Genomic DNA, 13,227 nt, shown 5'->3' with positions numbered 1-13,227 from the left:
GGGGTCCGGTCGTGGGGCCTGAGTGCTGTCCCTCAGCTCTTCAGCTCAAGGCTAGAGCTCTACCACTTGAGCCATAGCGCCACTTCCGGTTTGTTTTTTTCTTCTGCTTATGTGGTGCTGAGGAATTGAACCAAGGGCCTCATGCATGCAAGGCAAGTGCTCTACCACTGAGCCACCTTCCCAGCCCTCCCCAAGACTCTTATCTCCAATTAACCACTAGAAAACCAGAAGTGGAGCTGTGGCTCAAATGGTACAGTGCTAACCTTGAGTGAAAGAGCTCAAGGGACAGAGCCCAAGCTCTGAGTTCAAGCCCCACAACCAACAACAACAACAAAAAAGGTTCTTACGGTAACAGAAAATCACAGTGTCTATAAACTCAGAAAAATAGTATTTAAAATGCAGACATGGGTCTTATTCAACAAATAACTGTTAAAAATCTGAAAGTTACCTTGGTTAGGAAAGTGATAAAGAAAAATTTAGAAAAACTATTAAAACAAAATTATTTTACTTGGGCTGGGAAGGTGGCTCAGTGGTAGAGTGCTTGCCTTGCATGCCTGAGTCCCTGGGTTTGATTCCTCAGCACCACATAAGCAAAAAGAAAAAAGCCAGAAATGGGGCTGTGGCTCAAGTGGTAGAGCGCTAGACTTGAGCTGAAGAGCTGAGGGACAGCACCCAGGCTCAGAGTTCAGGCCCCACGACCAGGACCCCCCCCCCAAAAAAAATTAATTTACTTACCTGAAGATATAACTCATATAATTTGGATTCCAGATATAACGACCGTGGGTTTGAAAATTTAGAGAAAACTTGCAAATGAGCAATTAATTGCCTAAATAAAAAAAAATAAGTATTGTAGAATTAAAGACCAGAGATTATTTTATCAGAATGTTATTACCCACAATTTTACTCTATGACAAGTGCTTCAAATATTACAAATAAATTCACTGTTCAATTATACAGATTTTATCCTCCCTCCTTTCCTTTCTTTCTTTCATATAACATAGATATTTACATTAGGAAAAAGAGGTCCAAGGTGAGGCAACAATGACTCTTCTTTCCCATGAAGGAAAAAGTAACAATTATGTTCTGTGGTTGAAAGTCAAACACAAAGACAGGAGTGCCCAGAGCAGATGACATCACCCACTTAAACAGACAGAGAAGACTGTCTGCATTAACTTGCTCAACTTCCTAGTCCACACACAGACTCCTGCAGAATTTACAACTGCTTTGAGAGAATTCTTTCCTTTCTGGGTATCATGTTAGATATATTAGAAACTTAAGGAAAAAAATCAGAATAAACAAGTCTAAAATTTCAATAAGTTTTATTTGCCTATCTGAACATAAGTGAAGAAAGGTGGGGAGAAGCAGGAAACAAGCTACATTTAGGGATTAGAAAAAGCTATTTAATGTGCTAGAAGCTCAGTTTCTGTATTTTTATAAAGACAGAACTTTCTGGTTTTTTTGTGAGGATTAAATCAGAGTGAAAATTGTGGTATCTCTCTAACTCTGAGCCAAGTAAGGCAAAACCGTGAAAATCCTATTAATTAGCATAGAGAAAATAAGCCAGAAATAATGAATTCTCTAAATTGTAAATTTTTAAATTTTCTATTGAAATATCTACTCCTTTCTCTAATATTTAGAAGCACTTGATGGGTCACATGGACTTGAAGAATCAAAGAGAACAAGAGCTGACTTGAATGTTTTCAAAAAATAACTTTTTTTCTTTTGCCAGTCCTAGGGTTGAATTCCGGGCCTAGTCACTGTCTCTGAACTTCTTTTCTTTTGCTCAAGGCTAGCATTCTACCACTTAAGCCACAATGCCACTTCTGGCTTTTTCTGCTTATATGGTACTGAGGAATCGAACCCAGAGCTTCATGCATGCTAGACAAGTACTCTAAAAATAAGCCAAATTCCCAGCTCTCAAAAAATTACTTCTAAAGGGCTATTTCATGAAGCATCATAAATGTGGGCTATGTGGCACTAAGAATGTGATTATCAATTCATTCATTTTTGCAATGATGGTATCTAATGGCCATTTTAGGTGTGACTACAGAGGAAAGACTAAGACCTAGTCCTAACTCTTTAAGAATTTATTTCATGGAAGAGCTATTTTTTTAAAAAATGCCTATGACAATGAGTGGTTCCATGATAGATGTATGAACATTTATTACAAAAGTCTGAAATCAAGTAAGAGAACTATCACTTTAAAAAGAACGTGTGCAAAGGTCTAGGGGCGAAAAAGCCAGAGGGATGACTGGATAAATGGCTTATTCACTGTTTCAACAAACACATAACTAGGGCTATCCTTTCTAGGTATTATGCTGATGAAAATACCTCAAGAAATACTCCAAGAGAAAACAGCAACCTTTGTTTTAACGTAGTAGGGAACAGAATGTTCAGAGCTGTGAGAGGCAGAGAACTAGTTACAGTAGCTTAGCCATGACCTTTCCAGGCCCTGGGCTTTGGACGCTATTTCCATTAGTTGGTAAATGAGTCCTCCACTGTCCAAGACCAGCAAACTCTCATCTCCCTTGCATAAAGGCTTCCCTGCACCTTTGCGGTAGAAACAAGTAGTTCTTTACACGTATTTCAGCAATAAAATATTGTGCCAGGCTTTTGACTGCAACCCCTATTTTGCAGACCCTGTGCACAATTAATTACTGAAGTGCAACACTTAGCAAAAGGCACTTGGTACAGGTGCAGAATGGATGAATCAACAGTTGTTTTATGTTGAAATAGTCAACAAATGACATCTAAGTTTTAAAAGAAGAGACTATTACTTATTTAGTGGACCTCAGAGACCTTAATTTAGGCAATCTTCAAGTTAGGTGGAACAGCTAGTAAAAACATGATCAGTTTTTTTTTTTTTTTTAGGTCTTTAATAACATAAGTAAATGAATAACCAAGAGAATGAGAAGGTACAAAAGCATGAGAAAAAAGTAACCAGTAGGAAGTAAGTCCAAGGTATAGTGCTGACATGCTTATTTGCAAGAGAAGAGCTATTCCACTATGTGTTCCCCTGGCACACAACTGTAATGACCCAATGCTGTGAAAGAAGACAGCAAAGGTCAGAGAATATGCAGTACCTTGAGCTCCAATGCAATCTTTCAATGGGGCTATGATAAAAAGGAGCTACCTCAAAGGTTCTTCCAATTCTTACTTTTTGTGCCTAACCAATAAAAGACAGAGGCAGGGTAGTTGTTACAGGCAGCTGGGCTAAGACCTTTCCAGGCCCCAGGCTTTGTACACCATTTCCATCAGGTGGTAAGTCCTTCCCTGCTCAAGACTGGCAAATGTGTCCTTTTCCTTTCAGAAAAGGCCTCGCTGGGTCTTTGTGTAGAAGCAAATAATTCTTTAGTGGGCTTCCATAACTGCTTCAAAAATATTCACATATAAAATATTTCACCAAGCCTTTGACTACAAGTCCTACATTGCAGATGCTGTGCACAACTCTTTATTGAAGCCAGTACTTAGCAAAAGGCACTCAAAACAATGGAGCAAACAATCATTCCCAAAACAACCTAGGCTCAGTGTGTGAGAACTGGTCTAAGAGGCCATGGGGCTGAAAAAAGAGGCAGACAGAACTAGGATTGATGAAGGCAAGTTAATGGGGAGTTACTGACTGATGCATGGCCCAAGTGGAGCCCAATAAACTTGCACAATCCTGGATCTGCTGTCTCTTTGTTAAGTGTCACGTCACCTTCGGACCAGTTCTCATGTCCAGGGGCCAAAATAGCAAACTCAGAACATTTGACAGCTTTGTTTGGGTTGTTAAAGAAAACCCCAGGCAGATGCAGTACTTATGTAAATAATTATCAACAGTTCATCTTGTGTAAGGCTATTTCCCATTGAGGCCAAGATATCTTCTCTTGCTCCTGCAACTATGGACCTGTGATCAGTTGACAATGGTGAACTCACTTTGCTGCAGCTCTTCTTGTCCTTCGCTTTTGTGAGGGTTCTTCTGGAGACTCCTCTTCTTCCTCCTCCAACTCCTCATCATTCCCTGCAGAAGGTTCCTCTTCAGTTTCTTCTGCTGTCATCCCTCTGCCTTTTCTCCGAAGATCCTGGGTTGGAGCAACTTGCAGATCTGCTGGATAATACTCATTGCTATAGCAGGAATAGGACAAGGACAGAGATGAGGAGTGCATGCTAAGTGGAAAGATCCTAATTCTATTTGTGAGAGAGGCATCAGAATCACACAGAGAAAGGACACTATACCTCAGTCAAACTTCTTACATAAATATTCTTTTTTATTGAGTCCTACATGGCCAAGTCAATTACTGACTGCAGAAGACAGTTCATTTCAGATTGAACTGAAATTTATCTTGTCTCTAGCACCACAAGTGGAGAGAGGTGACATTATTATTATTATTGTTGTTGTTGTTTGCCAATTGTGGAGCTTGAGCTTTGGGCCTGGGCTCTGTCCCTAAGCTCTTCAGCTCAAGGCTAGTGCTTTACCACTTGAGCCAAAGTGCCACTTCCAGTTTTCTGGTGATTAACTGGAGATAAGAGTCTCACGGACTTTCCTGCCTGGGCTGGCTTTAAACTGCAATTCTCAGAACTCAGCCTCCTGAGTAGCTAGGATTACAGGCATGAGCCACTGCCACCCAGTCAGATACCCGGCCAGATGGATTATTTAATACTGTTAAAAGTATTAGGACCATGCCATCCTGTTATTCCAGATGCATTTTTCTCTTGAAAGTGTCCTTTCAAAAAAAGTACTGTCCTTTCAAATAGCAAATCTGGAGGCATTATACCACCTAACTATAAAACATACTACACAGTTATGATCTACAACATAGTGCTGGTATAAAATCAGACACACAGACCAAAGAAGACCCTTCAAGTAAACCCACACATCTATGGCCAACTGACTTTTCAACGAAGGTGCTAAGAACATACTGGAGAAAGGACAGTCTTTCCAATAAATGGTGCTACAAAAATCAGATATCTACATGGAGAGACTGAAATGAGCCTCCTATCTTCCATGATTTAGAAAAGTCAACAGAACATGGACTCCAGATGTATAAGTAAAACTCAAATTACTAGATGAAAGTAGAAAATGACAGCATAAGAAAAATGCTCAGGACATTGGAATGGGCAAGAATTTCATTCTTTTTCCAAGACCTCCTCAACAGGAAACAAACGCAGAAAGAGACAAATGAGATTACATAAAACTAAAACCCTCCAGTATATCAAAGGAAACCATCAACAGAGTGAAGAGACAACTTACAGGATGGAAGTAAGTGTAGGCAAAGTATACACATCGGATGGGAGGGGATGGGATTAATATCCAGCATATATGAGAAACTAAAATAACTCAACAGAAAACAAAACGAAGAAAATGTGATTTAAAAATAGCCAATGGGAGCTGGGAAGGTGGCTCAGTGGTAAAGAGCTTGCCTTGCATGCATGAGACCCTGGGTTCAATTCCTCAGCACCACATAGGCAGAAAAAAAAGCCGGAAGTGGGTGCCATGGCTCAAGTGGTAGAACGCTAGCCTTGAGTTGAACAGCTGAGGGACAGTGCCCAGGCCCAGAGTTCAGGCCCAATGACTGGACCCCCCAAAAACAAAAATAGTCAATAGTTGGGCTGGGAATGTGGCTCAGTGATAAAGTATTTGCCTAGTATGCATGAAGCTCTGGGTTCCATTCCTCAGTACTACATACATAGAAAAAGCTAGAAGTGGTTCTGTGGCTCAAGTGGTCGAGTGCTAGCCTTGAGCAAAAAAAACCCCGAGGGACAGCACCCAGGCCTTGAGTTCACAAGCCCCAGCATTGTCAAAAAAAAAAAAAAAAAGCCAACAGACCTAAGTAGACATTCCTCAAATACAGACAAAAAGTATATGAAAAAGTGCTTAACACCACTAATCATCTTGGAAATATATCTTTTTAAACTGCTCTTTTTTTTTTTTGTCTTTTTCTTTTTGGTACTGGGGACTAAACCTAGGACTTTGTACTTGCTAGACAAGCATTTTGCCATTGAACTACATCTCAGCCCTGGGAAATGGGGTGGGTGGGTGCATGCGTGCATGTGTGCATGCAGGCGAGATGCGCTAAGAATTGAATTCAAGGCCTGGGTACTGTCCCTTAGTTTTTTTTTTTTTTTTCTTAGGGTTGGCACTCTACCACTTAGGCCACCCCTCTACCCTTCACTTCTGGCTTTTTGCTGGTTAACTGGAGATAAGAATCTCACAGACTTTTCTGCCAGATTGCGTTTGAACCACAATCCTTAGATCTCAGCCTCCTGGGTAGCTAGGATTACAGGCATGAACCACCAATGTCTGGCTCATTTTAGTTTTAAAGTAGACTCTTACATAGCATACCAGTCAATGCTCCATAAAGCTGCTATTATTCTTTGAGCACATTCCTTAGCATTAAAGAAAAATATCCAAAGGCTCAAAATAGTAGTTGTAGTTGGGTTACTAAACAATATCTTCCAGTCATCACATACAGGCAGTAAAACAATGAACAAGAAGACATTAGTCAAACTCTATATAGACTTTCATCCTAGGTGACCTGGTATATTTTTGTTAGCACCATTTGTGTTTTGATTGATATAAAACTAGTTTAGTTAGTTGTTACCGAACAAAGCCATTGCTTTTGTAGACATAGCAATGATTTGAAAACATAAAGAACTCAGCTATTGTGGGAGGTTAATAGTTCTTACCTCCCTCTCCTCATACCCCAGGAGGGACTTATTCCTAGAAGAGGATACGTACTTGATAAATCTCAAGAAGAGCGGGGAAAGCTCCCTGGACCGTGGTTCTACTCTCTCTGGGAATTTTGCCAGAGCTCGCCAAAGCAAAAATCGAAAGTTGGTATGGTCCAGTCTTTCCCGACAGTCAGTTTTCAAGGTTAACTGCTGCTGGTAAAGAGCTCCAACATCCCCTTCCTGGGTCTGCTCCCAGCTTTCATCTCCAATGGAGTTCACCTCATCTCCCATATCCATTTGCAGTTCTTTCTCTGCAAGAGAGAAAAAAAAGTCATCACCATTACCAGACAGCAGACATTTCTAATACCACAAGGAAAACAAGCCACACTGCAAAGTTATCAAGGGTAATACATCTCCCCATTGTTTCCTGATTTCACACACGGTTAGGTAGTAAAAATTAAACACTGACACATTCTCTTTCCCTCCCAGCCCTATCCTTACATACCAGCATGTGTAGCTGCTTTATCTAGATGTTCATAGTAGACTTTCCAAAACTGCTTATTTTCCATTTCATGGGCATGAGAACTAGGAGAAAAGGTCACAAAATAAGGGGATAGGGCAAAAGGGTATAATTAAAAATGCTAATGGTTAGCCCTCAATGCCTGCACAAATTATTTTTATAATCATAAAAGACTAAAGGGTATTTTTAAAAACTCAAGGCTAAGGAGGAATGACACTGTCGCACAAAAAATGTACTTATTACCTGACTTATGAAATGATAACCTTTCTGTACAACAACTTAATAATAGCAATACAATTATATTAAAACAAACTTCAGGGCTATAAGTTCACCAGGCAGAGCTCTACTGCTTGAGATGCAACTTTGGCCTTTTTTACTGTTTTTGAATTAAGGTCACTTTTTGTCCAGGCCAACACAGACCTCAATCCTCCTATTTTATGTTGGGATAACAGGTATACAAAAATACATTCAGCCTTCTTTCTTGAGATAAGGGTCTCACTAACTTTTTGGGTGTATGCTGAAACTGAAATTCTACTGATCTCAGCCTGCCAAGTAGCTAAGATGACAGGCACACAAAACTATATACAGGTATTGACTGAGATGGGGTTTTGCAAACGTTTGCCTGGGCCTGGACTGAACTTCCAAATTTCCGCAACCTAAGTGAGCCACTAGTGCCCAGCCTTAAAACAAATTATTTGCATGTTAACTATACAAAATAATGAGTTTCATTATAACATTTTCATAACTAAAGTATCTTTTTAAAACTGTAAGTAAGTTGGATATTAGTAGCTCACACTTATAATCCTAGCTACTCAGAAGGCTGAGAGCTATGGATCACAGTTCAAAGCCAGCCCAGGCAGGAAAGTCTGTGAGACTTCTTTTTTTTGCTAGTCCTGGGCCTTCAACCTGGGCCTGCACTGTCCCTAAGCTCCTTTTGCTCAAGGCTCAAGGCTAGCACTCTAACACATAAGCTACGCACCACTTCCAGCTTTTTCTGTGATTAATTGGACATAAGAGTCTCACAAACTTTCCTCCCAGGGGTGGCTTTGAACCACAATCAGATCTCTGCCTCCTGAATAGTCAGGATTACAGGCATGAGCCACTGGCACCCTGCTCTGTTGAGACTCTTATCACCAATTTATCACCAAAAAGCCAGAAGTAGAGCTGTGGCTCAAGTGGTAGAGTACTAGCCTTGAGCACAAAAGGTCACAAACAAAAGCTCAGTGCCAGGCTTTGAGTTCAAGCTCCTGGACCAACAACAACAACCAAAAAAAAAAAAAAAAGGAGAGGACCAGATATGGAGCTCACACCTTAAATTCCAGCTACTCAGGAGGCAGAGATCAGGAAGATTACAGTTATAGACCAATACATTAGCAAAAATAGCAAAAACATTTTTAGTAAGATCTCACCTCAACCAATAAACTGAACATGGTGGTGGTGGGCACTTGTCACTTGTAATCCCAGCTACTCAGGTAGCAAAAGCAAGTGGCACTCAAATACACTTATTATGACAGAGGCAAAATAAACATTCATTTAACATGAAAAATACACTTTAGAACTTAACAAGGAAACATGAGGTGAATTACATTGTGTTTGCATAGCTTGGTATCTGAGCAACAATATTATAAAATTTTTTATATTTTTGTCATTAATCCTTTAAAACTGCATAAACCTTAACTAGGCATAAATTATATGTTTATGCTTTAACAAATTTCCAAACTTAAAGATGTGCCCAACAGGAAGACAGCCCAGCCACTATGGACAACCATTAAAGGCACTCTGTGAATGAACAACATGTTTAACACCTGGTAGACAAGTCAGGAAGACCATGAGTTCAAAGCCTGCATCCTAGCAACATGCTGTGTCAAAAAATGAAGCCCCAATAGTTTTGACAATAGGCCACTGAAATGTACATGCTAGATTCTTCCTGTCTTCTGAAGGCACAAGACAAAATAAAGTTGATGCTAGAAAGCACCTGTTTTTACCATACTGGTTTGATGGTTTGAATAGCAGGAAAAGGTCATAAAATGGAAATGGATGTTTACTTTACTTCTGACAAACAGAACTGATACTCAGTATTTTCAAAGGCCACACAAGACATATTTCCAATCCAACAGAAAGCAAAAGCAACAGGTGGGTACTGGTGGCTCATCCCTGTAATCCTAGCTATGCAGGAGGCAGAGATATGAGGATCATGGTTCCCAGCAGGAAAGTCTGTGAGACTCATCTCGAATTAACCACAAAAAAAAAGCTGGAGCTATGGACCAAGTGGTAGAGTACTGGTCTTGAACAAAGAAGCTCAGAAACAGCACCCAGAGTTCAGGCACAAAAGACCCAGCTCTAGCACAAAACAAGAAGGAGAAAAAAAAAAAAAAACCAGCAAAGTAGACAATCTGAAGACTGATGTCTGTAAAAGGACAAATTTTATTTATTTTTTTTCTGGTCCAGTCGTGGGGCCTGAACTCTGGGCCTGGGCACTGTCCCTCAGCTCTTCAGCTCAAGACTAGCTCTCTACCACTTGAGCCACAGCGCCACTTCCAGCTTTTTTTCTTTTTGCTTATGTGGTGCTGAGGAATCGAACCCAGGGCCTCAGGCATGCAAGGCAAGCGCTCTACCACTGAGTCACCTTCCCAGCTCTGTAAAAGGACAATTTTTACATGTAGGCAACATACATATTTTCTATGGGACTAGTAAAGTCCTTTGTTAAAGCTAAAGGGATTTTTATACAGGAGAGAGTAAAGGTTTTGAAATTTAATTTTCAAAGGATGGATCAATGATCAATATAAATAAAAGTATGCAATAAACAACTTAAATGATAGAGAAGTATCATAAAAGTCCTCCAAGGTTATTTCAATGTACACAGTAAGATACATATAATGTTTCAACTATAAAAAACTAGACATAATAGAAAGAAAAAAATTGATGCTATTTTTTTCTTCCTTTTTGTTCTACAAAGGAATTATGGTATTTATAAGTACTGCATACAACCATTTATCTAAGTCACACCTAGGAGTATAACCCTGGGTCATCACTTTGTACCATTTAAATTGTAATTGCTTCAACCACTTAACTCACACTTACCTTATGAGTTCAATAACAGGATCCCACAGAGCACTGAAGTTGACATATAACATGCCCAACAAATAACGAAGTGGTACCTGCAATCATAAAAGACTTTCTTAGTAATGGATGATAAGCTTCAGTGGAAAAAACAGGTGTTTTATCACTTGAGTCATGCCTCCAGCCCTTTTTGCTTTGGCGCTTTCTCTCCCTTTTTCTTTTTTTCTCGCTCTCTTCCTGCAGTATAAAGGAGTTGTCAGGACAGTTTGTGGACACAATGCATTATGATCAACGTCACCCTTTCATCACTCTCTCCCACACATCCCAACCCCATCCTGTTCCTGAATTTTCTTAATTTTGTAGGATATGCGTTGAATTTTATGACTCTACTCCCCCCTCACCCCCGAATTGCTTTCTGAAATAGGATCTCAATTTATGACTGGGTTACCATGGACCACAATCCCATTTATGTTTCCTATATGGCTGGGATGACAGGTATGTGACACTATGCCCACATAAACTTTTTGCCCAAGCTAGCCTCCAACTGAGATCCTCTCAATCTCTGCCTCTGGAGCAGATAGGATTCCATGAATCTGGCTTGTCAATTACCTCTTAGAACAACACTCATTATTACCAACAGCCCCTTATACTAGGTGGTATCAATTGTATTATTACTTTGGGATGTGATGTTGGTACATATTATAGTAGTAATTTCTTTTTCAAATACATATCATGAAAGATGATAGCATCTGAAACTGGTAAAAATTTGTCGGATTAAAAGGGGAATGCTGGGCTGGGGAAGGTGGCTCAGTGGCAAAGCGCTTGCCTTGCATGCCTGAGGCCCTGGGTTCAATTCCTCAGCACCACATAAGCAGTAAAAAAGCTGGAAGTGGCACTGTGGCTCAAGTGGTAGGGTGCTAGCCTTGAGCTGAAGAGCTGAGGGACAGAGCCCAGGCCCAGAGTTCAAGTCCCAGGACCGGACCCCCCCCAAAAAAAGGGGGGGAATGCCTTCATATAGTTTTGCTCCCAAAGGTGTTCATGATGTATCTATCTACCAGGGCTTAAGCTAAAAACCTCTGGACAAAAAACATAGGAAGCTGATGGTTGCTTTAGACAAAAAAAAAAAAATTCAGGTGGGTGCTGGTGACTCACACCTCTAATCCTACTCCGAAGGCTGAGATCTAAGGATCATAGTTTAAAGCCAGCCCAGGCCGGAAAGCTCAAGAGATTCTTATCTCCAATTAACTGACATATCCAGAAGTGGAGCTGTGGTGCAAAGTGGTAGAGCACTAGCCTTAAGCAAAAAGAATTCAGGGACAGCACCCAGACCCTGAGTTCAAGCCCCACAGCAGACAATCAAATAAAATTCTTGTTTTTGAAGTTATTTTGTCATAAAAACATATTTGAATGATAATTTCAATTTCTTGTCCCCAACCCTGGGAAATCTGTGAAGGTAGAGGCTGGGTTTTTATATCACACTCACCCAGTCATAGGTAATCAATATGATTAACTTTAGGGTAGGGCAGGGTGGTACATGCCTATAATCCCAGTACTCTAACATTACAGGCTCATGGTTATAAACCTGCTATTCCATAAGCAGAGACTGGGAGAATGAGGTTACAGGCAGCCCAGGTAAAAAGTTCACTCGACTTCTCTGAAGCAACAGCTGGTGCAGAGGAGCACAGCAGTCCTCTCATCCCAGATACATGGGAGGCTAGATCACGAGGCCCACAGTTTGACTCTAGCCCAGACCAAAAAGTTCTTGAGACCCCCATCTCAAGAGAAAAAGCTGACCATAAAAGCACGTGCCTGTTGTCCTAGAATAAACAGAAGGATCTGAAGTCCCTGTCAGCTTGGGTAAAAGTGACCCTATTTCCAAACTGACCGGTGCAAAAAAAGGCTAGAGTCATAACCTAACTGATAGAGGGCTGTCTAGCAAGCACAGAGTTCTGAGTTCAAGCCCCAGTACAGCCCATAAATAGAATGGACGATAGATGGATGGAGCAGAGTGGAGGAACTCCTTTAGTATATTTCCCCAGCAAAGAATGAAAACAAAGGAAGAAGCAGCAGCAGCAGCAGAAGAAAACAGAGCACTACTCAGAGCACTTCTTTACCTCCTGTAAGGGCCCATGAGGAAGAGCAATCTGCACAACATCATGCCTCAGTTTCCGCAGGTGCAGTAGCTTCTCCCTGTAATCGCTCACAGTTGCTGGAACAAGTTCTGCCTGGCGTAATATTGTGAAGGCTGACTGGCGCTCCGACAGACCATCACCATCACCCTGTACAAACAGAGCCCGGAGGCAGTCAATAGCATGACACTCCACAAAGAACATGACATTTTTTCTTTTTTTTAGGGGTCCGGTTGTGGGGCCTGAACTCTGGGCCTGGGTGCTATCCCTCAGCTCTTCAGCTCAAGGCTAGTGCTCTACCATTTGAGCCACTGCGCCACTTCCGGCTTTCTTCTTTTTGCTCATGTGGTGATGAGGAATCGAACCCAGGGCCTCATGCATGCAAGGCAAGTGCTCTACCACTGAGCCACCTTCCCAGCCCAGAACATGAAATTTTTTGTTGTTGTTGTTTTAAAAAACTCTTTTTTTTGCCAGTCATGGGGTTTAAACTCTGGGCCTGGGCACTGTCTCTGAGCTCTTAGATCAAGGCTACTGCTCTACCACTTTGAATCACAGTACCAGTTCCTGTTTTCTGGTGATTAACTGGAGATGAGTCTCAAGGAGGGCTGGGAAGGTGGCTCAGTGGTAGAGCGCTTGCCTTGCATGCCTAAAAGAAAAAAGCAAAAAGAAAAAAGCCGGAAGTGGCGCTGTGGCTCAAGTGGTAGAGTGCTAGCCTTGAGCTGAGGGACAGTGCCCAGGCCAGAGTTCAGGCCCCACAACCATACCCAAAAAAAAAAAAAAAAAAGAGTCTCAAGGACTTTCCTGCCCCAGCTGGCTTTAAACCTCAATTCTCAGATCTCAGCCTGCCAAGTAGCTAAGATGACAGGC

General features: G+C 41.1%; 1 protein-coding gene across 1 annotated transcript in view; it reads right to left on the bottom strand.

Moving 5' to 3' along the window:
• Positions 1-13,227, bottom strand: part of Utp20 (UTP20, small subunit (SSU) processome component, homolog (yeast)) — a 133,455-nt gene that overhangs the window by 59,871 nt on the left and 60,357 nt on the right. Inside the window, exons 23-28 of the mRNA XM_013019027.1 lie at positions 12,346-12,510; positions 10,253-10,329; positions 7,157-7,236; positions 6,719-6,962; positions 3,916-4,104; positions 736-826 (exon numbers count right to left, since the gene is read on the bottom strand). Of these exons, the coding sequence (XP_012874481.1) occupies positions 736-826; positions 3,916-4,104; positions 6,719-6,962; positions 7,157-7,236; positions 10,253-10,329; positions 12,346-12,510 (846 nt within the window). The remainder of the gene's footprint in view (positions 1-735; positions 827-3,915; positions 4,105-6,718; positions 6,963-7,156; positions 7,237-10,252; positions 10,330-12,345; positions 12,511-13,227) is intronic.

The sequence above is a fragment of the Dipodomys ordii genome, unplaced genomic scaffold (assembly GCF_000151885.1).
Source record: "Dipodomys ordii isolate 6190 unplaced genomic scaffold, Dord_2.0 Scaffold3, whole genome shotgun sequence".
In the NCBI taxonomy this organism is placed as follows: domain Eukaryota; kingdom Metazoa; phylum Chordata; class Mammalia; order Rodentia; family Heteromyidae; genus Dipodomys; species Dipodomys ordii.
Note: the sequence above shows the minus strand (reverse complement) of the source record. Positions and strands in the feature narration are given on the sequence as shown.